Here is a 23,288-nt window from a genome sequence, read left to right on the forward strand (position 1 = left end):
GGACAATGCTCCATGTCACACAGCCAGGTCAATCAAAGTGTGGATGAGGGACCACCAGATCAAGACCCTATCATGGCCAGCCCAATCTCCAGACCTGAACCCCATTGAAAACCTCTGGAATGTGATCAAGAGGAAGATGGATGGTCACAAGCCATCAAACAAAGCTGAGCTCCTGGAATTTCTGTGCCAGAAGTGGTGTAAAGATAGCCAACAGCAATGTGAAAGACTGGTGGAAGGCATGCCAAGATGCATGAAAGCTGTTATTAAAAATCAGGGTTATTTCACCAAGTATTGATTTCTTGACTCAAATATTGACTGAAATATTAGTACTGTGTTGTTTATAAATGAATATGAGCTTGTTTTCTTTTCATTATTTGTGGTCTGAAGTTTCTGTGACTGTTTTGTTATTTTGACCATTAGTCATTTTCATTAAAAAACATGCTCTAAAATGCAATATTTTTATCTGGAATTTGGAAGAAATGTTGCCAGTAGTTTATAGAATAAAGCAAAACTGCTCAGCCTGGTCAAACACAAACCCATCAATGTAAAACTAGAGAAACTGATAATTTTGTAGTGGTCTCTTATTTTTTTCTGGAGCTTATATATAAATTGAAATGACTCAATATATGGACATTGTTATGGTAAAATTATTTATTACTATTTGTAAACATTCATTTAAATAATAAAAGATGGCATTGCAATATAACACATTTAAGATGCGGCACTGTAAATGCAATAATAAACTTGAAAATAGGGGAAAATGCAGTAAATGCAAATTGCTAGCTGACCTGTGCATTTTAACTGGTTCCCTGCAGGACCTACAAGAACAGTGGTCCAAAAGTGGAGTAATCTCAAATATGTGCAGCATAATTATTAATTATTTATGTGTTTTAAAGAAAACCTTTCTCTTCAAAAAATATTCATCATTATGTCTTCTCAAAGGTTTCCTGAATAAGTCAAGAATGAACAGCAAAAAAGCCATTTAAAATAGATTCCTCATGATGCTTTATGACAACTGCTTTATGCCTTCTATAAGACAACTGGGAACACTACAGAGAAAGCCCAAGTCAGCAGAGCAATGCAGGATGAATAGGCAGCCTAGTGGGCTCAAAAAATCCAGGGGAGAGGTTTGTTTTGTTAGTGATGCATTATTCCATTTTAATGACAAAATTATGAGACAACGTGGTTTAATATAAATATCGACAACACAACAGACTTGTCATGCAAAGAAAAAAAATGGGCAAAAATTAAATGTGCCTGATAAATGACAATATTATAAGCATCACCAACTCTTTTATTGAGTGTTATGACGGTCAAGACTTTAATCACTTGTAATCAAGGTTACTTATTGGCATAGTTCAATATTAGCATTACTCATTACCACACAAGCCTTGCTTTGATACAACTGTTGTCCATTCGTTGACAACACAAAGCTGCGTGCCGTTTTGAACACTCTCTCATAAAGCATATTTCCTCGGAACGTCTAACGCAAGCCCATTCCGTTATTCTAGCAAACATCGTAGTTAGAAGAGCAAACAGCCGCCGCCGCCTACAGACAGCACATAGCGCAGTAACTTGAAAGAGGGGCTTTCTGTGGCCTGCATCTCTGCTCTCAACCACGCTAATACCGCCGACTGCCCGTCGAGATCAAAGCCACAGCCATGGGGCACTCAGACGTTACGGAAAATACGCGGTCCGTTCCTGCCGTGACCGCGAGGAGACTTTGGACTCTTCATGCGGATCACGTCTGCTCGTTCCTCATCCGTCCGCGTGGCGTGCTGCCACCGCGAAAGGATAATACCATTACGGACAAGCTCGATTCTTAGGTCCTGTGACCCTTCACTTTACAGAGATGAAAGATCGATATCTTGCATAAATCAGTTCTTGAATAAGACAATGAAGGAAATTAAGTTAAATGCCACTCCGGGAACTTTTACCTACACGATGTGGAAAGCGTTGCAGGTGCGCCACGGTGCCGGTGCGTTTTTGCATGCACGTATGAACAAGCAGCATGGAACGGCCAGGCCACCGTCTTCAAATATCCATTGGTCATAATAAGAAAGTCAAAACACTTCCTTCAATTCCTTTTCTTGTTTTGACATGATGTGAGATAAGATCTCTCTCCTTGTGCATGGGAACATCTGGTGGCTAAATATTTTTTCTTTCTCCGTTCTACTCAAAGCAAAATGTTATCCACACCTACATGTTTACCACTGACACAGGATATCAGGTTTAGTTTATCAAATTAGCAGTGTTAGTTGTTTGCTTTGTTTTAGTCAAGCAAAGGATTTCAAGTCTTTCTTCTTGTTTACTGTTAACAATACACTCTTTCTAAATATAGGCCTTCTACAGATGCACATTAGTAATATGGATGTGTGATAGAGGCCAAGCATGGTGGCTCTTTTCATAATCTTATTACAGTGTGCCAAAGAAAATGACCTGGGCCAAGAGATAAGGCCTGCAGTGCACAACATGAGGCTAGATTTTTTAATAACGCAAAAACTCATTTACTGCAGTTACCTCGTGAGTCTCATAAAATAAATGGCTAATAAATAAATAAATATTTAGAGCATGTTTGTAGGACATGGGTTTTTAAGTTTAAATGTACATTTCTGCAAAATATGTTCTGTCTTATGTTCAAAATAAAAACAAGATAATTTTCCCCAAACTCCCCAAATGTAAACAGATTTTATGAATACTGTACATTCGTTTAGTTAAACATTACAGTATATTCAAATATTTACTCAAACACAATTCAGAATGTACATAAACTATAATTTAATGAATAGATCTGTCCATGTAGACTTTGAGTGATTGTGCTCCTCTTGCTGTAATAGTGGCCAAAGATCAATCGTAAAACTCCTCCATAAAGGAACAGACTATTAGCTCTAAAACCCCTAACTTCACAAAAGGATGAACTGAATAAGGCTTGAGGTCTGTTTCAGGTGTTAAGTGTCTGTGTTTAGTCGTTAGGGAGCTCTGAAGCTCTAGTGGCAATGGAGTGTCAACAGCAGCTCAGGAGCAGGGAGCAGACCTCACGCAGGTGGGGCTGGGTGTGGGTAGGGCTTCCGGGTTATTGCCCCGCCCCCCGGGCTCTCTGCTCCAGGACACTGGCTCTCTGCTCCATCATGGCTCTCATCATAGCCGGGTTCATACCTGAAGTCACAGCAGGAGAAAATGGGCGCAGTGGATACTGGCCAGCTTTTCCCCCAACTAGCACACACTGGAAGTACGGGATCTTGCCTGTTAAACAGGGAAAAATGAAAGTGATCTCTTTTTTTCCTCCCTAGGTTTCAGTTTCCACAGCACTCCTGATTAGTGCAACTGACGCTAATTTTGTGTTTCATTGTCAAATATTTTCATGTTAAGATGTAGTGGTTATTGTTGTGTATGACAGATCTTTCAGATTTTTATTAATAGCTTTTGATATCCTTTCATGTCCTGTTACAAGCTGGTCTGGTATTTTTAACCAGTGATATTAAATGATATCTGTCCTGTTTATTTGGCATCTCAGCATCAACCAATAAAAAATGTAAACTAAAATATGCAGATGGTCTACATAATTATTTTTGGTGAAAAATCCATGAAATCCAAGCAAATATCTGCAAAAGCCTAAATAAGACATCTAAGTTTATTTGGCAAGTGTTCAGGTAGTATGCAAAGCAGAACAGAATAATTTTTAGTTATTCCTTTATAAAAAGCATGTGAGTGGTTTTTACATTTTATATGCAATGAAAGACAGTAAATGTAAACATGTGAAACAAGTAAAGCCTCCATATATCGGAATTTAGCATTGCATCATTTAAAAGAGAAAACTGTTGAAATAAATGAAAGCAATTTCCTTTGCTAATGTAACCTTAGAACAAGATGCATATTCTCAGAACCAGTTCACTTTACTCTGAAATTCTGAATACACTGCTAATACCATTATGTAATTGCCATTATGAAAAATCTATTGTCTCTTTAAATTCATATAGTACCATATATATATATATATATATATATATATATATATATATATATTTTTTTTTTTTTTTTTTTTTTTTTTTTTTTTTTTTTTTTGCCGTTTACTTGTGTTATAGTTCTTTGTGATGGTACTAAAAGACCTAGAATCATGTCTGTGAGTGACCAAAGTATGTGCTGAAGTGAGCACAGCTTACCAGGCTTCTTCTCTCCAGTAACGTTTTCTTCTGCATTAGACTCTTCTAATAAATAAACAGGAATGGAAATGTGTTAGGAATGTGCACCAGCGCTCTTAAACGCAACCAGCTGTGTTAACTCCAGATCACAGTTTCAGTTAGAGCAACTCAGTTTCCTTTGGAGGAGTGTGTAAAGTGATCGGAAATTCCACTGGGGGAAAGGTGCTTTGAATTTCAACAATGACATTATAAGTTACTTTGATGGATGTGCAAAAAAAAAAAAAAAAGGGTTAAAAAGAAATGTTAAGCATCCAGTCATAGACAGTCAGCCAAAAAAGGTTGTGTTTGGGAAGAAACTGATGAATTATGATAAGCAGGAGTGGAGAATTCATTCCCTGTACAATAGTCAAAGTTGATTTCCATGTGAGGTAATGCTGTGAAATCCAGTATTTGGGGGCAGAATTTATATGGTCTAAAACCTGCTGTGGTGAATTACTGAAACATCACAGGGCTCATTTACTTTCAGTGAAGTAGCCACAGCTAGTTTTTAAAACATAGTGATATTAATTGGCCTGGGCCCCCGGTGGATGTAGATGGTACCTTTTTCCTACCTGGTAGCTTTGGGTAATGTTCCCTTGTCCTAGAATAGCAAGCATGTAAGAGCCCTTGAACTTGTAAAATATGCAGTTATGCACCAGTCACAAAGCATCAATATCACATCTGCGTGCATACATCTTTCACTCATCTCCTAATGAACGTGCACCTTGGGAAAGCCTTGGTGGTTAGGTGCACCACCACCGTGTGGTATATTAAACTTAAACCGAACACACGCAAGCCTGCCCCCCAAGGAAGATTCAAGCCTGTAGCATACTCACTTGCTGGAACTGCTGTCTCAGCTGTGCTTTCTGTGGACAAATATTCAGAAAGACTTTTAGATTTTACAGCAACTCAGAGTCATGTCATTTGACTGATAAAGTAACTGATGCTTTCGCATACCTTCCAACTCCTTGTTCGCGTCTTTCTCTTTTCGAGCAGGTTTAGCTGTGAAGGGATGCAAACAGGGCGTGGAAAAATTGCTCTTGCTGTTTTCTATTCCCGGTGCCATAACTCTAACATTGTCTGACACGTCAGCAGTGCCAATTCAACTTTGCATGCACAACCATCGGATGGAGCTTCAAAAGTGAGTGATTTCCGCTCTCTTGTTCACCTTTTATGTGTTGGGAATACACAGCAGTCTGTAATTATACAGTGCTGTAACGAGCAATCAAAGGAATGCACGTTTCTTCCCTGCTGACAGGAAGTCTGCCAGGCTTTTATTCTAAGTTATGTCACTTGACAGATCCAATTTTCTTGTGTCAATTAGCGTTAACAGTTTAACAAGGATTTGAAGATTTGAATGACTGTAGTTGTCAGCATCTGATCACTTACTCATTAAGTTGTACTCTGAGGTTTAATAGGACATACTTCCTAATAGCACAATCCAGTTGTTTGTAGTATATGGGACGCATGTAAAAAGTATCTCAGTTTGGTAGTTAATGTGAAAGCCTGCACTAATACTTACATGGAACTTGCGCTTTAACAGGGTGTGCTCTCACAGGTTGTTTAGTCTTTGCTGGCTTGGTCTTTTTTTCTATAGAGCAAATTGAGGATATTTCTCATTACTGTTAGGTCATTACAACGGAAAGCACACAGTAGGCTGCACGAGCTGCTTTTATTTAGCTGTCGCCATCAGTGACACTGTAGCCAAAAGTTCCCCCCTTTATTTGTTCTATCAGTGTTTATAAGATGTGACAGGGAACAGCAGGGTGTTGATTATCTTTCATCTGAAATATATATTCAGGAAAGTGATTTCACTCTTACTAGTTTAATAACTAAAAGATTACATTTAGAATTAGAGTTAGAAGTGGAACACAATTACAATCATTTATACTTCTCTCCTCAACACACAAACACACACATACACACACACGCACGCACGCACGCACGCACACACACACACACACGCGCACAGAGTCAGAGATAAACATACCTAAACTTCTTTATCTAAAGTGAATGCTATGAACTGAAACTTTAGTGAGGTCTAAAAATATCCACGACTCATGTTACCTCAGGCCATTAATTAAATGGATCAATTTTCATCAAAATGATTCATTAACTCTCCCCCTTTTGGTATTAGAGGCTGCAATCAGTGCCTAGTTCATAACTGCTAACACTTCGAATGTATTTAAAAATGCCATAGGGTTACTACAAAAGCATACAGCATCTTCTTACCCTCAGCAGTGGGCTTCACATCCTTGGCTCGTTTTCTCTCTTCTTCTCATGTTGAGATGATTAAAAGAGCAGAAAATGAGGGCACTTTAATACATTTCTGCCTACGCCACCCGTGGCCTTTAGCAGTTCACCTTCCAGTTTTTTAGGAATGCACAGCACAGAATGGAGTCATCTTTGAACTAGGATGCCTCTTAACTCAGAAACAGAACATGCAGAGACATGGGAACAGTAAGTGCCCAAATTTGTCTTGCTTAACATTATTCGAGTAGCTCAGCAATAACATGTAGTAGATTTGGACAATGGGTCTTTTCTTCATTCCTCAGTTGATTAATGTACTATGGATGCAATTACCTCTAACAACATTAGCAGGAAGTGTTCCCTTCTTACAATTGTGATATCATTGTTCGCCTCCATAGCTCATTGTATATGATTTGTCTAGTGGTAATGAAATATAATTGACATATAATTCAGATTCATATACAAGCTTCCAAAACAAATGTGTGTTTTCATTATTAGGGGGACGTGTCTACATCCAGGCAGGTTTTTGAATTAGATACAAATTTTTAAGCCCTTACAATATACATGGTGTATTTGAATGCATTTAGATTTGTAATGTTAATTACTGAAGCCATTGGTATCCAAAATGCAATACAAGGCTGTTTTTGCTGATAACATTATTTGCTTTTGCAACCCCTGTACAAAGGAATTAATTCAACAGTAAAATGTACGATTGACACACAGTTTGAAAGATGTACATTATATACAATCTTGCTGCGCTACTTAACAAATCAATGTACAATGATATAATATATCTATTTGCATATATGCAGCAGTGTTATTGTATTTCACATTAAGGAACAACTTTAAAAAGTTTATTTTCAAACAATAGCTTGTTCTATGAAAAATATGATCAAATATCAAAAACTAGCAAGTTTGTGGAAGATATATTTCCTCTGTACTGTGGGTGCAATCAGGTGTAACAACAAGAAAAATGCAATATATATGAATATATATATAACTATTACACTGAGCAATTCAGTTCAGACTAACCTTTCTCTGTTGTTTTGGCCTTCCGTTTTACTGTGTGTAGAAACATTAGTCATCAGAAGTCAATGTCACGATGAAGACCATTCAGACTGAAGCGTGGTATATTGGTCATCCACCTACCTTGTCCAGCTGACTTGGGTTTGACCAGCTTCTGGGCTTCTGTGGGGGACGTCAGCACAAACATTAATAAACAGAATGCTGTTTTTTTTTTCTCCTGATTCAGTTTAGGGTTGACCTTTTGGTATGTATCAGAACGTCAACACTTTCACTAACCTCGTTTATGAGGTGTTTCTTTTGGGGCCGCCCGATCTAGAACACAGGACACAGCAGTTGTGTATGTGAGAGTACAGAGACCTCCACCATGCAGCACAGATTTCTTTACAGAAAAAAAAAATTCTTTTACCTTTTCTCTGGGCTGTCATTTTCATTTTCTGTTTATTTTCTGGAAATAAAATAATTTTAGGTAAGCAAAAAAGGGTCATGTGTTAAAATGTCAAATAATTATTACATTTTAAGTGACCTTGTTACTTGTCACCATTTTTATTTTTTTTGCTTAAAATATTTCTTAAAATATTTTTTCGCTTAAAATATTTCTTAATATTAATTTCCTTACCCTTCTTCAGGGGAGCTACTTTGGGCTTCTTTGTTTGAGTAGGTGGCCCTGAAATGATCCCATAATCACAGACACATAAATGAATGTCACAGGACTTGTTGGTGTGCTGTATGTCACTAAACTATAGTTCCAAATTAGTTAGGACTCCTACTTTGTTTTCCTGAGGTTTCCTTTGGTTTCTCTTTATTGGTATCTTTGTCTGTAATTGTTGCAAAGAATATCATTTATCAAGAGAAAAGAAAATTATGATTTGTATGAAGTTACACTGTACTGCCATGAAATGTTCCTACCTGTTCTTTGGATAGTAATCTCATGAGTTGCTACTGCGGCAACTTGATATTCTGAAAAACATGCCAACACATTCTAAATGTCAGGAGCAAAGTGTGTTGAGAACTCAAAAGGTTAGAACCGCAGATAAGACACGGCTATAGGAATCCTTTCCATGTTTGATCCACACAGTGTTGGATGGCATGGCCAGGCTGAACATATAATACAAGACCAGGGAGTTAAAGTAATCACATTATTGATGAACCTTTGCCACACACAGCCGTTTCAAAGTTCTACGTTCCTCACAAATCTTTTTAAAAAATACTTCAAAGTGAGCTGGTAATCTACTTGGCTTATAATGCTTGCTGTATGACCATGCAAGGGTTATTAGCTGAGGTAAGCATAAATAGCAGACAGGAGAAAAACACTAAAAGCAATAGACAGCGGAAGTACCTCAGTGCCAGAATTAATAAGTAGTTTTATTCTAACAAATTGTTCTGGCAGGGGAATGGTGTCACTTAGGACATTGCATTTTTAACCTTTTTATCTCTTTAAAAAATTGTCTTTTTTGCAATTAAGATGTGAATCTGCCTTATTAAAACCAGGCACTCTGAGCTCACTAAAACAGCAACTAGGCAGTCTCAGACATCACAGACTGAAGAACGAGTCGATGGAGTCAATGTTAGCACACCACAGCCAGCAACAACAACAACAATAACAACAACAACAATAACAACAACAACAAGAGGCTGATTAAAACATGCAGAAATAGAATGAGTTAGTTCGCACCACATATGCACTGAACATAACCACATACTTCAGCTAATCTTTTGAATGTATTATAGCACATCAGATGTTCACAAGCAATTGGGTTAAATAAATTATTGTGTTTAATGCTCTTTTGGACACTTTAGCCAAGTACATCAGCATTGTCAGTTGTGATAACGGACCACTTGTGCTTGCAATGGAATGGCTTTAAATACCTCTCAGAACCGTTGGTGGCAACGGATTATCTGTGACTATGTGATGAACTGCAATATAAATGGTGATTGTGGTTATATATTTCAATCAGACCAAAACCAAAAATTCAAAAATCTGGAACAGTTTACACTCATTGCAAGTGTGCTACTGCTGTAGTACTCACCATACCAGCCAGGGGGCGCTGGGCAGTACACTGGTGCTGGGCGGCATGCAGGAACTGAACATGAGGTGGATTAGTAGGAAAATGTTTACCCTGATGCTTTATCAACTAGTGTTTTTGTTTGTTTGTTTTTTGAGGGGGGGGGTCATTAATTTTGTAATTATGAGGACATGATTGCATATTCTGATATGAATGCATATACTGTATATCAATCATAATACACACTTACGGTCCTGTGGAGGGTTCACGACATCAACTTCTTCTGAGTTTGCAGATAATTTTATTGGAAAGATAAAAATGATTTTAAAATATAACTTTCCATCAAATTAACTAATATTTGATAGTAAAAATCAATTGGCTCTAGTTAGAATCATTATATCTAACTATATAATGATTCTAACTATGTCAGTTGTAATTCTAAGATATTTTCACTTTTGCTTTCTCAAGCTTTTCACTCATTTTCTGTAACAGTTTATATATATATATATATATATATATATATATATATATATATAAACATTTTTAGATCCACTGCAGGATTTTTCCATTATATACATTTGCCAAACTGCTAGGATGTTTGAACTGACCCAGATAGAGGTCATTTAATAGCATCTCTCATTGATTTTTTGAGCAATTGGAGTTTGTACATCAGTTTTACATCAGATGCATTGATTATCTAGCTGGACAGATTATAATCACTTAGTTTGGATTATTTGTATTATTTTAACCTGCTGTACGATGTACAATCAATAATTGTGAAAATGACCAAATACACAATAGTTTCACCATTTTAAATATGCTAGAGGGTACTAATTTCCTTGTAGCTGAACTCCCATCTGAACACGGGAATGCAACCAAAGTCATTATTAAGTACAACTCTGACACTTTCGGTACAGCAGTTTGTAGCCGTGATTAGTTACAGTCATAGGAACAGACAGTTACTCCACTGCCCATCTGCTGGTGCAGCAGTATCAGACTAGCCAGTGTGATGTTGCATGCTGAGGTTGTGCTTAAATATCACTGCTTCGCTCAGCGTGTATGTTAGTGTGCTTGGGGGTGGGGTTTGCACGTGTATGCGTGCATGTGTGTGTGTAAACATTCACATGGGTAAACATAACAGCTGTGAATGTTGACTGAAAGCTATGCAAAACTGCAGTTTTAAAACCCAGATCCAGAATTGCTTATGTAATGGCATATGTGATGGTTTACCTTTTAGTAGCCTCAACAACGGCAAATGGTATTGACCAGTAAACATTGCCCCATAAACTGAAGTGTGCAGTATGCATGTTTAGTATACTGCCTTCATAAATTCATAACTGGGTCTGCTCTACCACTGTTTTAGCTTCTCCTTATTAGCACTGTAACTGTTTTTGGAATATATATCAATGACAACCTTTTAAAATTTAGCAATGTTTTTCTTACAGTTATGTACAAGACTAACAGTTATACTTGAATAAAGCAATTTTTGTTCCTCATCAGTGGCACACAAGAACGTTCCCTCCCACAGTGCCATTACTGGGGTGAGCTGTTATTGTTTTAATATTGCAATAAATATCAAAGTAGCAGCCAAATCAGAAAAATCATGCTCCATTTACCTTTTTCTTTCGGCAACTCAAAATTCACAATTTTCCCCGTTACTTCTGAAATACAGATATCAGATAATGCTACAATCAGTGTTGATCGAATCATCAAACGATTAATGTAAAAACAACTTTTTTTAGTTTTACACTTGCGGAGTAAGTAAGCAGAGGGGAACCTGGACTGAGCACTATCTAATCTCGTTACACTCGCTGTAGCCCTGGTGAGTGCCGCGTGCTGATTCTGATGCAGGTACCTTTCTCCTGCTCTTTCTCTGGCTCTTTCTTCGTCTCTTCATCTGAAAATGTAGACACTTTTCATAAGAATACAAACTCTGATTGCTTTGTCATATCGTAGCTGATTTCACTGAAATATACTGTCACATGCACACTGTACTTTCAACAAACAAACTATTTATTTTACTATACAAATTATTCAACATTTGCATTTGGCAAGGCTGTGCAGTATTGATGACATTTTTGTGTTTAGCAAATCAATTTGTTATAGTTGTTCTCTAGGCTGGACAGAAATTCATGGGGGGTTGCGGCTTTTCCTCTCATCTTAGTGCTCCCTGGCCAATAAGATTTACTGGTATGTGCATGAATTAGATTTCGTTCCAGTACCTCAAAATTTCAATCAATTTCTTACCTAAACTGAATCATACATAATGAAAATTATGTATTGTATGACTGAAAGATGAGACAGCAAAAACAGTGGAATCTAGCAAGTGTGGTGTGGTTTGATGAAATTACAGTAGGGGGCACTATTGCATGTTACACATCAACCTAGAACTGGAAAAACAAGTGGGTTTAGCTTATGTAAAGCCCTTAATTAATGATGCCCCCCCTGCCAACGTTTGTATATCCTAGTGTATCTTCACTGGTGCTGACAGATATAGAGCTACATAAGACCCAGTACCTTACACAGTTAAATATGATCCAGGACCTTCTGCACTGCACTTTACTTCCAAAAATAGAAAAGGTAACTGCTAAAGAAAGATAATATTGCTGTGTCCTGCGAAATACATTGGTAAAAGCACTGTGTATAGGCTCAGACAGCATGAAGAGGAAAAGTCTCCTGTATGCCCGATGAGTGTTATGGAATATCTCCACCAGATGGCAACATTGAGCAGAACACCTTTTTTTTCCCCTCTGAAAGCAACGTGAATTTCACAGAGATGCGGGTCTCAGAATACATCAGGCAAGAATTGATTACTGATCAGCAGCACACAAGTATCTTATTGTGTGGGACAACAGAATAAAAGTAAAAAAAGTTCCATGAATCAGCAGAGATGTGTCCCTGAGCCATTTTTTTTCCTGAGCATTGCACTCTAACAGCACTGTTCGGGCAGCATGTACCCCTCCTGTTTATGGTAATTATGGCATCTAAAATAGACTCTAGATACTCCTAGAATCTCTGGAGATATTTTGTGAATTTAGGCTCTTGTATTTCCTGATTTTTTTTGGACTGACACTTAGTAAGCACCGTCAAATCTTATAACCTCTCATCGTTTAAATTATCAGTGATAATGGTGTCATGTAAGGGCAGTTGGTGTGTACAAGAATAATGTCCCCATGTCATAATACAGCGTGAACCATGCCAGTTTTTCTTTACTGTATCACATTGAGAGGTTAGTCTAGAAAGTTATTAACAGCTAGCACAGCAGAATAAATGATGTTCCTAATTATATTAATCTAATAGCCATAATTCATTGCCTCTTCCATTTGTGTAATCCTGGTTCTATTTATTTATTTGTTAATATTTGCTTCTGTGTGATCTGTTGTAGTGTGCTGAAATCATCAGAATTCTAGACCATGTTGAGACATCATTTTTATGGCCATATCATCCATCCCTAAGGCGATGTTTGGCCTCTGTTTGTAGCTGGATTAAACCTGTTCATAGATATAAAAGGGCCCTGACTGAAGAGCCCCCGCTGACACCGACTCTAGGACGCATTCATCTGTATGCAAACAACCAGTCATGGGTTTCCATTCCTAAAATGAGCAATAAACTAAAAATGAATGAACACAGATTTAATTTCTAGATGCCTAGCATGAATCATGGTCGCCACTATCTTACACTAGATCTGAGCATCTAAAAAGCAATGAAATGTCTGGTGTGGATTCCTTAGTCACACCGAACAGGAAACATGCATAACGTTGACCTCAGAAGTCAGTATCAAGTACCTGCGTCTTCCTTGGGCGTGGTATCTTGTTTCTGAGGTTCTATAGGCTGTTCTGGCAGCGCACACACACAGGTTGAAGATTCTTTTCGTTCATCTGAATGCAAACAAGCACAAAAATGCTATATGAGAAACCTGCATTCAAGTATACAGGTTTATATACAAGTATTGCTGTATGTACAAGTATTTCTGTAACCTATGCATGTCCGATACCTTAGAGTCATTGTAAATGTGTGTGTGTGTGGTCTTTGCTGAAGTTTTGAAAAGTTAATGCACAAATTAGACAAACATCTTTGAGTTAATAAGTTTCTAAATGCATGCAACAAACATAACATCAGATAAATGTACAAAAGAGGATTATCATTCAAAAATCACTTTTGCTGATCATCAGATTATGTGGAGTTTTATGAAACTAAAGCCACTGGAAGCCACGCCATGTCTCTGTCTGAGGACACTTTATTAGCTTCACTGTTCCCTGGGTGTTCGGCGAAGAATCTGCCAAATCCAATAATGTACTTGTGTCATAAAAACGCAAAGAGCTTTTTGCAATCATTCATCAAACTAGAAAAATTAATTTTAAAAAAGTGACTCTAAGTCACGGTACAAATGTGACAGCTTTATTAGAGGTCTGAATTACACACATTTGTCAAAATTAATGTGACACTTTTTGATCACATGCCACCCTCTCAGAAAAAGAACTGGATCATTACAATAAGACAGCCTTATGGCAGCAAAAAAGATAATAGGTGATGTATGGTGTAATTTTATGAGCATGTCTGCAAAATTCAGAAATATTACAGTGTGATACATATCCATGTGTCTGAGTAATAATAATTGGTGTTGGGTCATTGTATACATGTTTTGGGAGGCTTTTAGAGAGATCTTATTTGAATGCTTTGTGCCTGAAATGCTAATGGAGTTTTTGATAATACTCAGCCCTGCAGCTCAGTATAGTGTCTGTGTTATTAAACTCCCCCCTAGCCAATGACCTTTAGAAGAATACTTTTTATTATCAGATATTTTTTATTTATTTATTTATTTATTTATTTATTTAACCACACCACATCCTTATTAATAAGCAGCAGGAACACACTCATGCGATCCCAAGCTTTGGAGTAAAACCAAAGTTTAGTGCCTGTGATTAAAACTATGAATTTTAAATATAAACTAAATGTTGAATTCAACTTTCTCTCTTACTGTTCTCTCACAGATGTATCTTTACTGATTCAACTGCTCTGTTTATATTAGTGTAGCTCTCAAATTACATCGCACATCAGCTAACTCTGCAATTTCGAAAGGATAACACATGATTACACAATTTCAAAAATAGTTGGAAGCATCAGAGATGTTAAATCAGTAGTTTGTTTACAGATATAACAGGAAACAATGTCTGCTGAACAAAATCAGTCCAGAAAACCCAAGCAATTTACAAAATGAGCTCCAATCATTTTGTCTTGTTTACTAACCTTTCTCAGCTTCTGCCTTTTTCCTGAGTATGTCTCTTTCTTCTTCTTCATCATTTTTATCTTCCTTAATTTCTTTTGGTAGCTCTGACATTTGGAAAAATAAAACATGATCGTAAGCTTTGTAGCTGTCTATAACATCTCTGATGTTTCGAGTGATTTGAGCGGAGTCTGTTCAAGCCACTGGGTGCATACAGATTTATAAAAGCCTCGTTTCAGTTTTTCTTTCTTAGCAGGAACTGGTGTCGCTGTGTGAAATAAATTTAAACAAGCGCTTGATAGAGGAATGACAGAGTCCGTTCATAAGCATAGGCTGAACCACTATTTTTCAGGCCTGTTTCAGGTGACAAATGGTAACAAGCCACCGCTGTAACTGTAATTTTCTGGGGAGCCCAGTAACACAAAGATGCACCTTACAGACACAAGCCATTACACATAAGGGCTGGTTCCAAATGTAATCTCACTAAAGGCTAAGGAAATGTTGGACCATTGCAATTTCAAACAAACAAAAAAAAATATTTGTAGACAAAGGAAGGTTACAGACCCAGAAATAAAATATTTCAATGCAATCAAATATTCATCAAATGAATCACATTTACAGGGATGGCCGATCCTGGCCATTGTATAAGTGATGTTACGGTACTGCCGATGGTAACCCTAGAAAGAATGGTTAAAATTGATCCACGAAATGACAACCTCTTAAAAAAGTAGGCTTGAGCATCTGAAAAGTGCAAGCCAGGAGAATGCTCTGAAATGTTCACTTTATCTAAGCACAGAACATCAGTGTCACATGTAATCTCACTCTGTCTTCAATTAGGCCTTTCATCTGTTGTATAGTCAAGTACAAATCTAAGGACCATATCTCCTGTCACTAAAACCCTTCCCACATGTCTCTTGTACCGGATTTAGAGGGTTTGTGTGTCCCTCACACTCAAAAGAGAATTAACGGGTGACAAGTTAGACACTCGATCCCAAATCCTTTCCTGAAGGATTTCTTTGAATGCACAGCATCTGTGTCTGAATGGTAGACACGGAAAGAAACAGACTGAAAAGAAATATTGCAAATCACAGATATGGATTGAAAATACTGCTGAGGAAATTGCATCTAAAACGGTTTATGAAAATGTGTTCCATCAAACTCGCTCTGCAAGTGAGATGGTGTTGTTCCATACAAACATCTCAATGTGTTATATGAGAGTTGCACTGCTTGCAGATAATAGCAGGAGATTCTTGATAGAGAATGAGATAAGGGAAAGGGAGATGTTCCTCCCCGGCATGGCTCGAGGCTTACTTGCTGAAGTCTCTGTGAGTTAAGATCAAGCCTAGTTTTTATTCTGAATCACAGAGAAGCGCACTGTCTCCCACATTTGAACTCAAATTAGCAATGACTAGTTGTTACAATAAACACATTCTAACTGGTGTTTATATTAAATATTTATATTTAGGTGACAGTTTAGTCAAATAAGCAGTAGTATCAGGAACTGGGTCAGGCAAGGGGATCCATTTAAAAGGTGGAAGAATATTGGGGCACGGGGAAAAAACAAAACAAAAAAACACCACACAGGAAACCAGACAGGCTAAGTAAAACACCAGGAAATCAGAAGGCAGAGGTAAAAAAAAACACTATCCAGAAGGCATAGAGATGCTCATCAGGGGGGTCTGGGCCAGAATATTCAGAAGCAGGACCCAGAGCAAAACCCTATTTCACAATGTGAACATGCCACACAGTGAGTATATGTAGGGAAGAAATCAGTTCATAGGTGAAGAGTGTTAGTACATTGGCACGGCATCCGAGGGGTGTGTGGTCTGTGGATTAGCGGTGATCGACTGGCTGTTTTGGGGAGGGAGCGGATCGCAGACGTAGCCTAATTATAGCCTAAACATTTTTTAAAAAGTGATTCTGTGCAGCTAAAAAGAAACTGCATATGAGAGGTAAAAAACAACAACACTCATGTATTGCTGTAAACTGCCAACAACTCAAAGCACCCGAGACCTAAGATGGCTATAGAAGCAACCCAGAAGGATGCGCTTCTCAACACTGCATGTGTCAACATCTTCAACTCCGTCTGGAGCGGAACACCTGACTCCGTCTCGGATGCGCTCGCATGTCCGTCTCTGGCTGCGCCTCTGCGTGGGTGGTCGCTCTGCACGCCTTGCTCTCTCGAGCGCAGACAGAAAGCCTGACACCTCCACGGTTTCACACAGAGGCCATCAGGCTTCATCGCTGCCGCCGTCAGGATGTCGACCCTTAGTTTCACATGCCATGAGATTTCAATTCCATTCTAACTTAGGTTCATGGGTTGGCTATCTAATCTCCATTTTAGGTGCAATGATAAAACGGGAGAATCACAACAGAAGGCAGACACTGACACTGAGTTATGATGGACCTTGCTCGATGGGGTTTACCAGTGATACTAGTGATCCAAGACATGAAGGCCAATAACTGTCAAGATACAGGAACAGAATACTGGCTAAGATCCTTGAAACGGGCAATACGGAGAGTGCTATGTGCATTCAACATCAGAAGACATGGAGAAGCACAGAGACTAGCTATGAGTTCATGCAGTTCATAATGTGGACAATAAAACACAAGTCAACTGCTTTAGGAGGAGCAAAGCAATCAAGGCTGTGGTCATGGCAACTGGGATTATACATTTGTCCCTTACACGGGTTGCTGGCAAAGCGAATAACTGTCAATATGTCAACAGGAACAAGGGGAGAATTCATCGTGTTGGAGGGAAGCACTGTGTCCTTTCATTTCTCTGTGAACTTTCAGCGTACAGTTTGTCGCTAATCTCAAACACCCAACCTATTTATTGCTCATATGTATCATCCAATTATATTCTGGCCTTAAAAATCTATAATTATGCATCCATCTATATGTATATGTAGAACTATTATTAGCAATCTTGTGAGTCCTATTTTTGCCTCTTTTTTTCCCCCTTTATAATATTTCAACACAGAAAACCCGAGTCATACCAAACAGACATGAACATCCTTCCGCAGGAACAGCAGGAATGGAGAAATGTGGAGGACACACACACACACACACACACACACACACACACACACGCACGCACGCACGCACGCACGCACACACACACACACACACACACACACACGCACACACACTTTGGCATCTTGTTGTCGCTTCCTCTTACTTATACCGCTCCCTGAAAGCTCTGTGAATTCACTACTAACTATTAGAACTTTTCACTTAATTCTAAAAGTTGAGTTATGCTAAGAATTTGTTAATTGAAGTCAATCAATTCTGCCAGTTAATTGTATTCGCAAAATTTCTGTTTCGTGACATTTCCATTGATGTGCTGCATATGAAGCTCAGTGAAATCGCTGAAGCTGTCTTCACTACTCCAAGGGTGAACAACGTACCATGAAAATTTGGAATATGGATGAAATAATTTCATTAACTTTATTTATTTGCTGAATTTACCTGTTCAAACCACAGTGCCGCTCCCACAGATCTGTCTCCCTACAGGCCTTAGGACCTGGCGCGTGGGACTAGGCATGGAACTAGTAGATTTTCATGAAGAGGGTAAGGCAGCTCATGCAGTTGCTTATGATTCTGTTTGAAATGCTACATCAGACCTTCAGTTGTAAAAGTCATGCTGCATTCTCATGAGCAATTCCCAGATTTGTCTGAAATGCTACATGTTCGGGGTCTGGGTTTGACGATTCATCACCTGCATGCTTTTCTTTCTCATTCTCATCTTCCTCAACTTCCTGCTCTGTCTTCTTTTCTTCATCCTCTAATTTTTTGGTATCTGTATATACATAAGACAGTTGAAGAAACAATGCCTAATAATAATAATAGTAGTAGTAATAATAATAATAATAATAATAGTAATAATAATAATCAAACAGAACCTACAAACCTCGATTGGATTGATGACTTAAGTAAAAATAATCCCTAAAATAATGAAAAGTCATTAAAAATGAACAGCTTGCTAACAGCATCCTCACCCATCAGTGCAGACCTAATGCGGTTCTACTAATGCAAGTCAGTAACTTCACTTCTACATTGGGAAAAACAAATATATGCTAAGCACTTGGTGGACTAAACTTTTAAATGAGAACATTTTACATGTAACATTTTTGTTTTGGAGATGAATTCATACATGGACATTATCTTTCACTGGTTATGTCATACCAGAATTTATTTCGTATTTTGAAATGTGAAGAAACTTATGAAAAACATTCATCTAGGTGGGTCCACACTGTGAAGTGGTACTGTAGAGTAGAGAAGCTAGCTACTGATTACACTGCAACACAAAGCACAGTAACACAAAGATCATTGTTAAATGGTAGAGTGAGTATCACAATAAACACTCTCTCTTTCATTTAAGTTGATCTTCACACTGTGAAGGGGACTGGGACTCTGTTGTATTAGTAATTATAATCATCTCTCAGGTGGTAGGTTGTCAGTCTTGTCAGTCCTCCCTGGTTTGTTGTTATGGTTTGGCTCCTCATGTTCCAGATCCTTCCATCCCACCTCCTAATTTTCTTCTCTGCCTCGGCTTCCTTTGCCTCTGAAATATCATCAACTAATTTTGAGTCCTCGGTCACTCTCTCTACGGTGTCCACTTTCCTCTCCGTTTCTCCAATAGTTGTCGATATAAGATCTAGAGTGCCATTTGTGGTATGATCATCTGTCAGTTCACTGCCAATTTTGGGCTCGTCATCAGAGACTCTGTTGTTAGCTTCAGCTAAAGTAAGTGATTTCCTTGTCGTGCCTGTCGCTGACTTCACTGTCTAACTTGTAACTGTCATTGGAAGGAGTATCCTAACCATCAGTTCTGCTGTTCACTTTGTAAGCTAAATGAACAGACTTGTTATTAGCTATGTCCCTGTCATCTTCGTCACTATCCACATCCATCCATATTAGTTCTACATCATCAATTTTTCCCCTTACCGGTTTCCTGATCTGGAATTCCAGTGACTGTTGTGTCATCTTTGGTTTGCAGCTCAAGGTCAGTATCAACGGTGAGAGTCTTTTCTTCTTCCTTCTCATCTTCCTTGTCTTCAGTTTGGTCATCTTTATCTTTTTGGTCATCATCTCTTGTATCATCATCCACGGCTGTGGCGTCAGCGGTGACCGGTTCGGTTACTTTGTCGGGCTCGTCTTTCCTTTCTGCAGTTTCCGCCATATCTCTGACTTTGAAGTCTTCCTCACCCTTCTCGTCTTCCTCATTGGCTGCTTTGCCATCGGTAACGTCAGACGCTTCATCCTTCTCCCCGTTGTCTTTGTCTTTTTTGTGTGCTGCTTTGGGAACCGTAATCGCCTCTTCTTCCTCGTCACTCTCAGTGACCTCGTCGTCTCTTCTTTCCTCTTTGCGGGCAGCTCCTTCATCACCTTCGGCTGAAGCCTCCTCGACGGCTTCGCCTGCCTCGTCCTCGTCGGCCACACCGGCAGTTACTGCGGTAGCGGCGGCTTGCTCCTCTTCCTCTGCCTCTTCATCGGCAGGTTCTGCTGCCTCTTCTTTTGACTTTTTGTCGGCAGCTACTACAGGTTCCACAGAGCCAGTAATGGCTTCCTCGTCCCCTTCCTCTGCCTCGTCTGCTTCTGCTGTGGCTTTTTGCCCCTCGGCGGCGGCGGCCTTGACCCTCTTGGTCTCTGCTGTGGGCTCTTTCCTTTCTTTCGTTCTTGTTTTCGCAGGCTTTGTTTTAGCCTTTACTGCTGCTCCAGCTTGCTCCTCTTCCTCCTCCTCCTCTTCCTCTTTCTCTTGTTGTTTCTTCTCTTCTTCTTCCTTCTCAATCATCTCCTTGGCCTGCAACTCTGTAACTAAACCATGCATTTGTTTATCGCAGTTCAGAATAAATGAGCCACAAAGCAAGAAAACAGCTCCAAAAATGTTCCGAATATATAATTCTATAACATTTTATCAGATGTGCATAATGCAGTGAACATTTCCTCAGACCTATAACGATGCTTATATCTATGAAGACGAACTCGGTGTATAATGCAGAAAGATTCGGAGCGTGCGTGTGCAGCCAGTGTGTAGGTGTTTTTATCATCTGCCGACACAGTTTGCAGGATGTGGCTTAAGACGAATGTGAGATTAAACAGTGTGAACTGGTTCATGCATACAAACACATGCATCCTTGGTTAGATGATGTAGCTATATAGTTAATGGATTGGTTTCCTGTAACATTTGCTGGGAGTAGGGAGATGACATAACAGACACATAGGGGAAAGTGCCGGACTCTGCTTAGCATTGCGGTGGAATTACACAGACACGCAGGTGCTCGCTTAATGCATGACTCAATAACCCTACCCAGAGGCAGCATGGTTTTAGATTTTGACTCTTTACTCTTTTTTTTTGTGTGTGAGAAAAAAAGATGACCTTGTCTTTGCCATATATGTTAATGGAACCCTTGCATGACTCTGTATATAATTAACACTGTCAGTATGAAGAGCAACTTCATTATCTGCTATAACTGTGAAAACTATATATTGAATGTCGCTTGGAGAGCCCAAGTATGTGATTAAGAAAAACAAATTCAAAACTTCAAAAGTATAATTTACAAAAAAAAAAGCAAAAAAAAAAAAAACAGCATTCCATTACATATAAATACAAAAATACCCAAACAGTCATCACAGCCACAAAAGTGAGATTTTAGTCACTCTGCTGTTCATTATGTAAACTAAATTAGCTGCAGCCTAAACTGATAATGGTTTTTAGATGTTTGCCATCTTAGCTGCACCATTTTGGGCACTAAGACGTGATTTAATGATCAGCTCATCAAGCTGGTAATGGATGATGGAGTGACATGCTTGGTGCTTTAACACTGATTAGGTGCTCGTTGACATGCCAACCAGGTTTGCTCATTTTGTTGCTGTTATGAGAAAAACAACAACATTTCTGGAAGGAAGAAAAACAAACTTCCACTAGCAACAATTCCAAAATCTGTCAGTCTTCAATTTATTTGTGCAAAACACATGCTGTCAAAAATGCTGGTAAGAGGTTTGTTCATGACGTTAGTTATAATTTACTATTTACACACTTAAAATGTTTCAAAAATAAAAGAAAGACTGAGGTGCAATTTTAATAGATTAATCAATAGCCTCATACCCTCTGACTGGTTTCAAGGGATTTATGGGTTTACAAACCTTTTTTCCTTGGTGGTAGGAATTCCCCTAGAGGCAGGGGAATGATTTCCATGATATTCAGTTATGCAGTAATTATATATTTGAAAACAAAAATTGAGAGCAATGTGATTTATGGACATGCTTAATAAAGGCTAAGCACTACTATCTCCAAACACACACACACACACACACACACACACACACACACACACACACACACACACACACACTTTGACTTGTGTTATTTTATTTATGCCAGCCCCACTATGCCTCGTCACATACACTGGGCCATTTGGCATGAGCTTGTGTTGCTGATACTTTAAAAGTTAAGCACATGTAACAAGACATTTAAGTACACTTGAAAACATTCAGCATTGTTGGTCTTCACCATCCACATGAAGATTTGGCACCTGAATACTATATATTTTCTTTTAAAAAATTCAGTTGCTAGTGAGGTGTGAGGTCAGTTTGGCCAGATTTTAATTTAGCCAGATTTGAATTGCTTCCTCTTAAATACAATCCATTAGCTGAGTGTTGGTGTGTGTGTAGACTTGAGCTTGAGCTTGTTGGACATGTAGCATTAGTGTCTTCTTGCATAAAAATGAGCTTCCATTCATGTCATAAGTATAAGCTTGAAAGAAGCTTAAACAAAAGACCAAGCCCTACATACGAACCTTTTTTCTTCACTGAATGCCATTCCTCTGTGGGGAAAGAGGAAAGAGGTGAGAGAGAAACGTTAATGGGAGCAGAAAGAGTAAATAATGAATGTAGATCAGAGAGGGGAAGAGGCTAGGCTCAGCAAATGGCAGCCTGTTCCTGACCTCTCAAATATCCGAACAGCCGGAGAAGGAGTGGTAGCTCCACAAAACAGAAGTGTCTCACATACACACACACACACACACACACACACACACACCACATTAATATTATGCTGTTAAATGCACCATGACAAAGATAAAAGGTAAATAGCAATGTGCGAATTAAGGTAGCAGTTAATACCTGGGAACAGCTAAAACCACAGCAATGGTTTGCATGGCTCACATAACAGTGGGACTGAACAGCTAATAGCAAACCAGGTATATTGTGTCAGTTCATCTTGTGGCACAAGTACTCTCCATACATATGGGTACAGAGCTTATGATTTTTCTATGTTGATTATGTATATATTGTCATTAGAGGTGAATATGAGGCAAAATGATTGGTTATTTTGTGGATATACTGCCCAGTTCAGCTGAACATAAGTACTGTGACAGATCATTTTAGTGACAACATTGCTTGCTGTTTATTCATCTAAATTTATTGCATCTCCATTTTGTTTATGCATATCAACCTTCAAACAGCAAACACAAGAACAGGCTAAATTAAAGGCTTTTAACACACAGTTATGTCACTGAGTTGTGTGAGTTATGTGTGCCTAATCAGTGGCACTGAATTCTAAGCGGTCTAAGCCACACTAATCAAATTTCCCAATGTATATTC

General features: G+C 38.6%; 1 protein-coding gene across 14 annotated transcripts in view; it reads right to left on the reverse strand.

Moving 5' to 3' along the window:
* Positions 1-629: 629 nt before the first annotated feature.
* trdn (triadin) overlaps positions 630-23,288 on the reverse strand; it is a 35,261-nt gene continuing 12,602 nt past the window's right edge. For 5 of the 14 annotated variants that reach the window (XM_026998021.2, XM_026997988.2, XM_026997960.2 and 2 more), the window contains 24 exons: positions 22,484-22,510; positions 21,831-21,857; positions 19,632-20,501; positions 18,403-18,483; positions 14,705-14,788; positions 13,243-13,335; positions 11,313-11,354; positions 11,074-11,118; positions 9,708-9,740; positions 9,482-9,535; positions 9,321-9,368; positions 8,361-8,411; positions 8,222-8,269; positions 8,071-8,118; positions 7,861-7,899; positions 7,731-7,766; positions 7,578-7,616; positions 7,461-7,490; positions 6,411-6,452; positions 5,701-5,769; positions 5,136-5,180; positions 5,015-5,044; positions 4,161-4,205; positions 630-3,243 (listed from right to left, as the gene is read on the reverse strand). In XM_026998021.2, the coding sequence (XP_026853822.2) occupies positions 3,074-3,243; positions 4,161-4,205; positions 5,015-5,044; positions 5,136-5,180; positions 5,701-5,769; positions 6,411-6,452; positions 7,461-7,490; positions 7,578-7,616; positions 7,731-7,766; positions 7,861-7,899; positions 8,071-8,118; positions 8,222-8,269; positions 8,361-8,411; positions 9,321-9,368; positions 9,482-9,535; positions 9,708-9,740; positions 11,074-11,118; positions 11,313-11,354; positions 13,243-13,335; positions 14,705-14,788; positions 18,403-18,483; positions 19,632-20,501; positions 21,831-21,857; positions 22,484-22,510 (2,096 nt within the window). In that variant the 3' untranslated portion in view covers positions 630-3,073. Of the gene's footprint in view, positions 3,244-4,160; positions 4,206-4,750; positions 4,780-5,014; positions 5,045-5,135; positions 5,181-5,700; positions 5,770-6,410; positions 6,453-7,460; positions 7,491-7,577; positions 7,617-7,730; positions 7,767-7,860; positions 7,900-8,070; positions 8,119-8,221; positions 8,270-8,360; positions 8,412-9,320; positions 9,369-9,481; positions 9,536-9,707; positions 9,741-11,073; positions 11,119-11,312; positions 11,355-13,242; positions 13,336-14,704; positions 14,789-18,402; positions 18,484-19,631; positions 20,504-21,830; positions 21,860-22,483; positions 22,513-23,288 lie in introns of those variants that run through there. The other 9 variants (XM_026998037.2, XM_026997970.2, XM_026998069.2 and 6 more) reach the window with 9 other exon arrangements.

The sequence above is a fragment of the Electrophorus electricus genome, chromosome 3 (genome assembly GCF_013358815.1).
Source record: "Electrophorus electricus isolate fEleEle1 chromosome 3, fEleEle1.pri, whole genome shotgun sequence".
NCBI classification, from domain to species: domain Eukaryota; kingdom Metazoa; phylum Chordata; class Actinopteri; order Gymnotiformes; family Gymnotidae; genus Electrophorus; species Electrophorus electricus.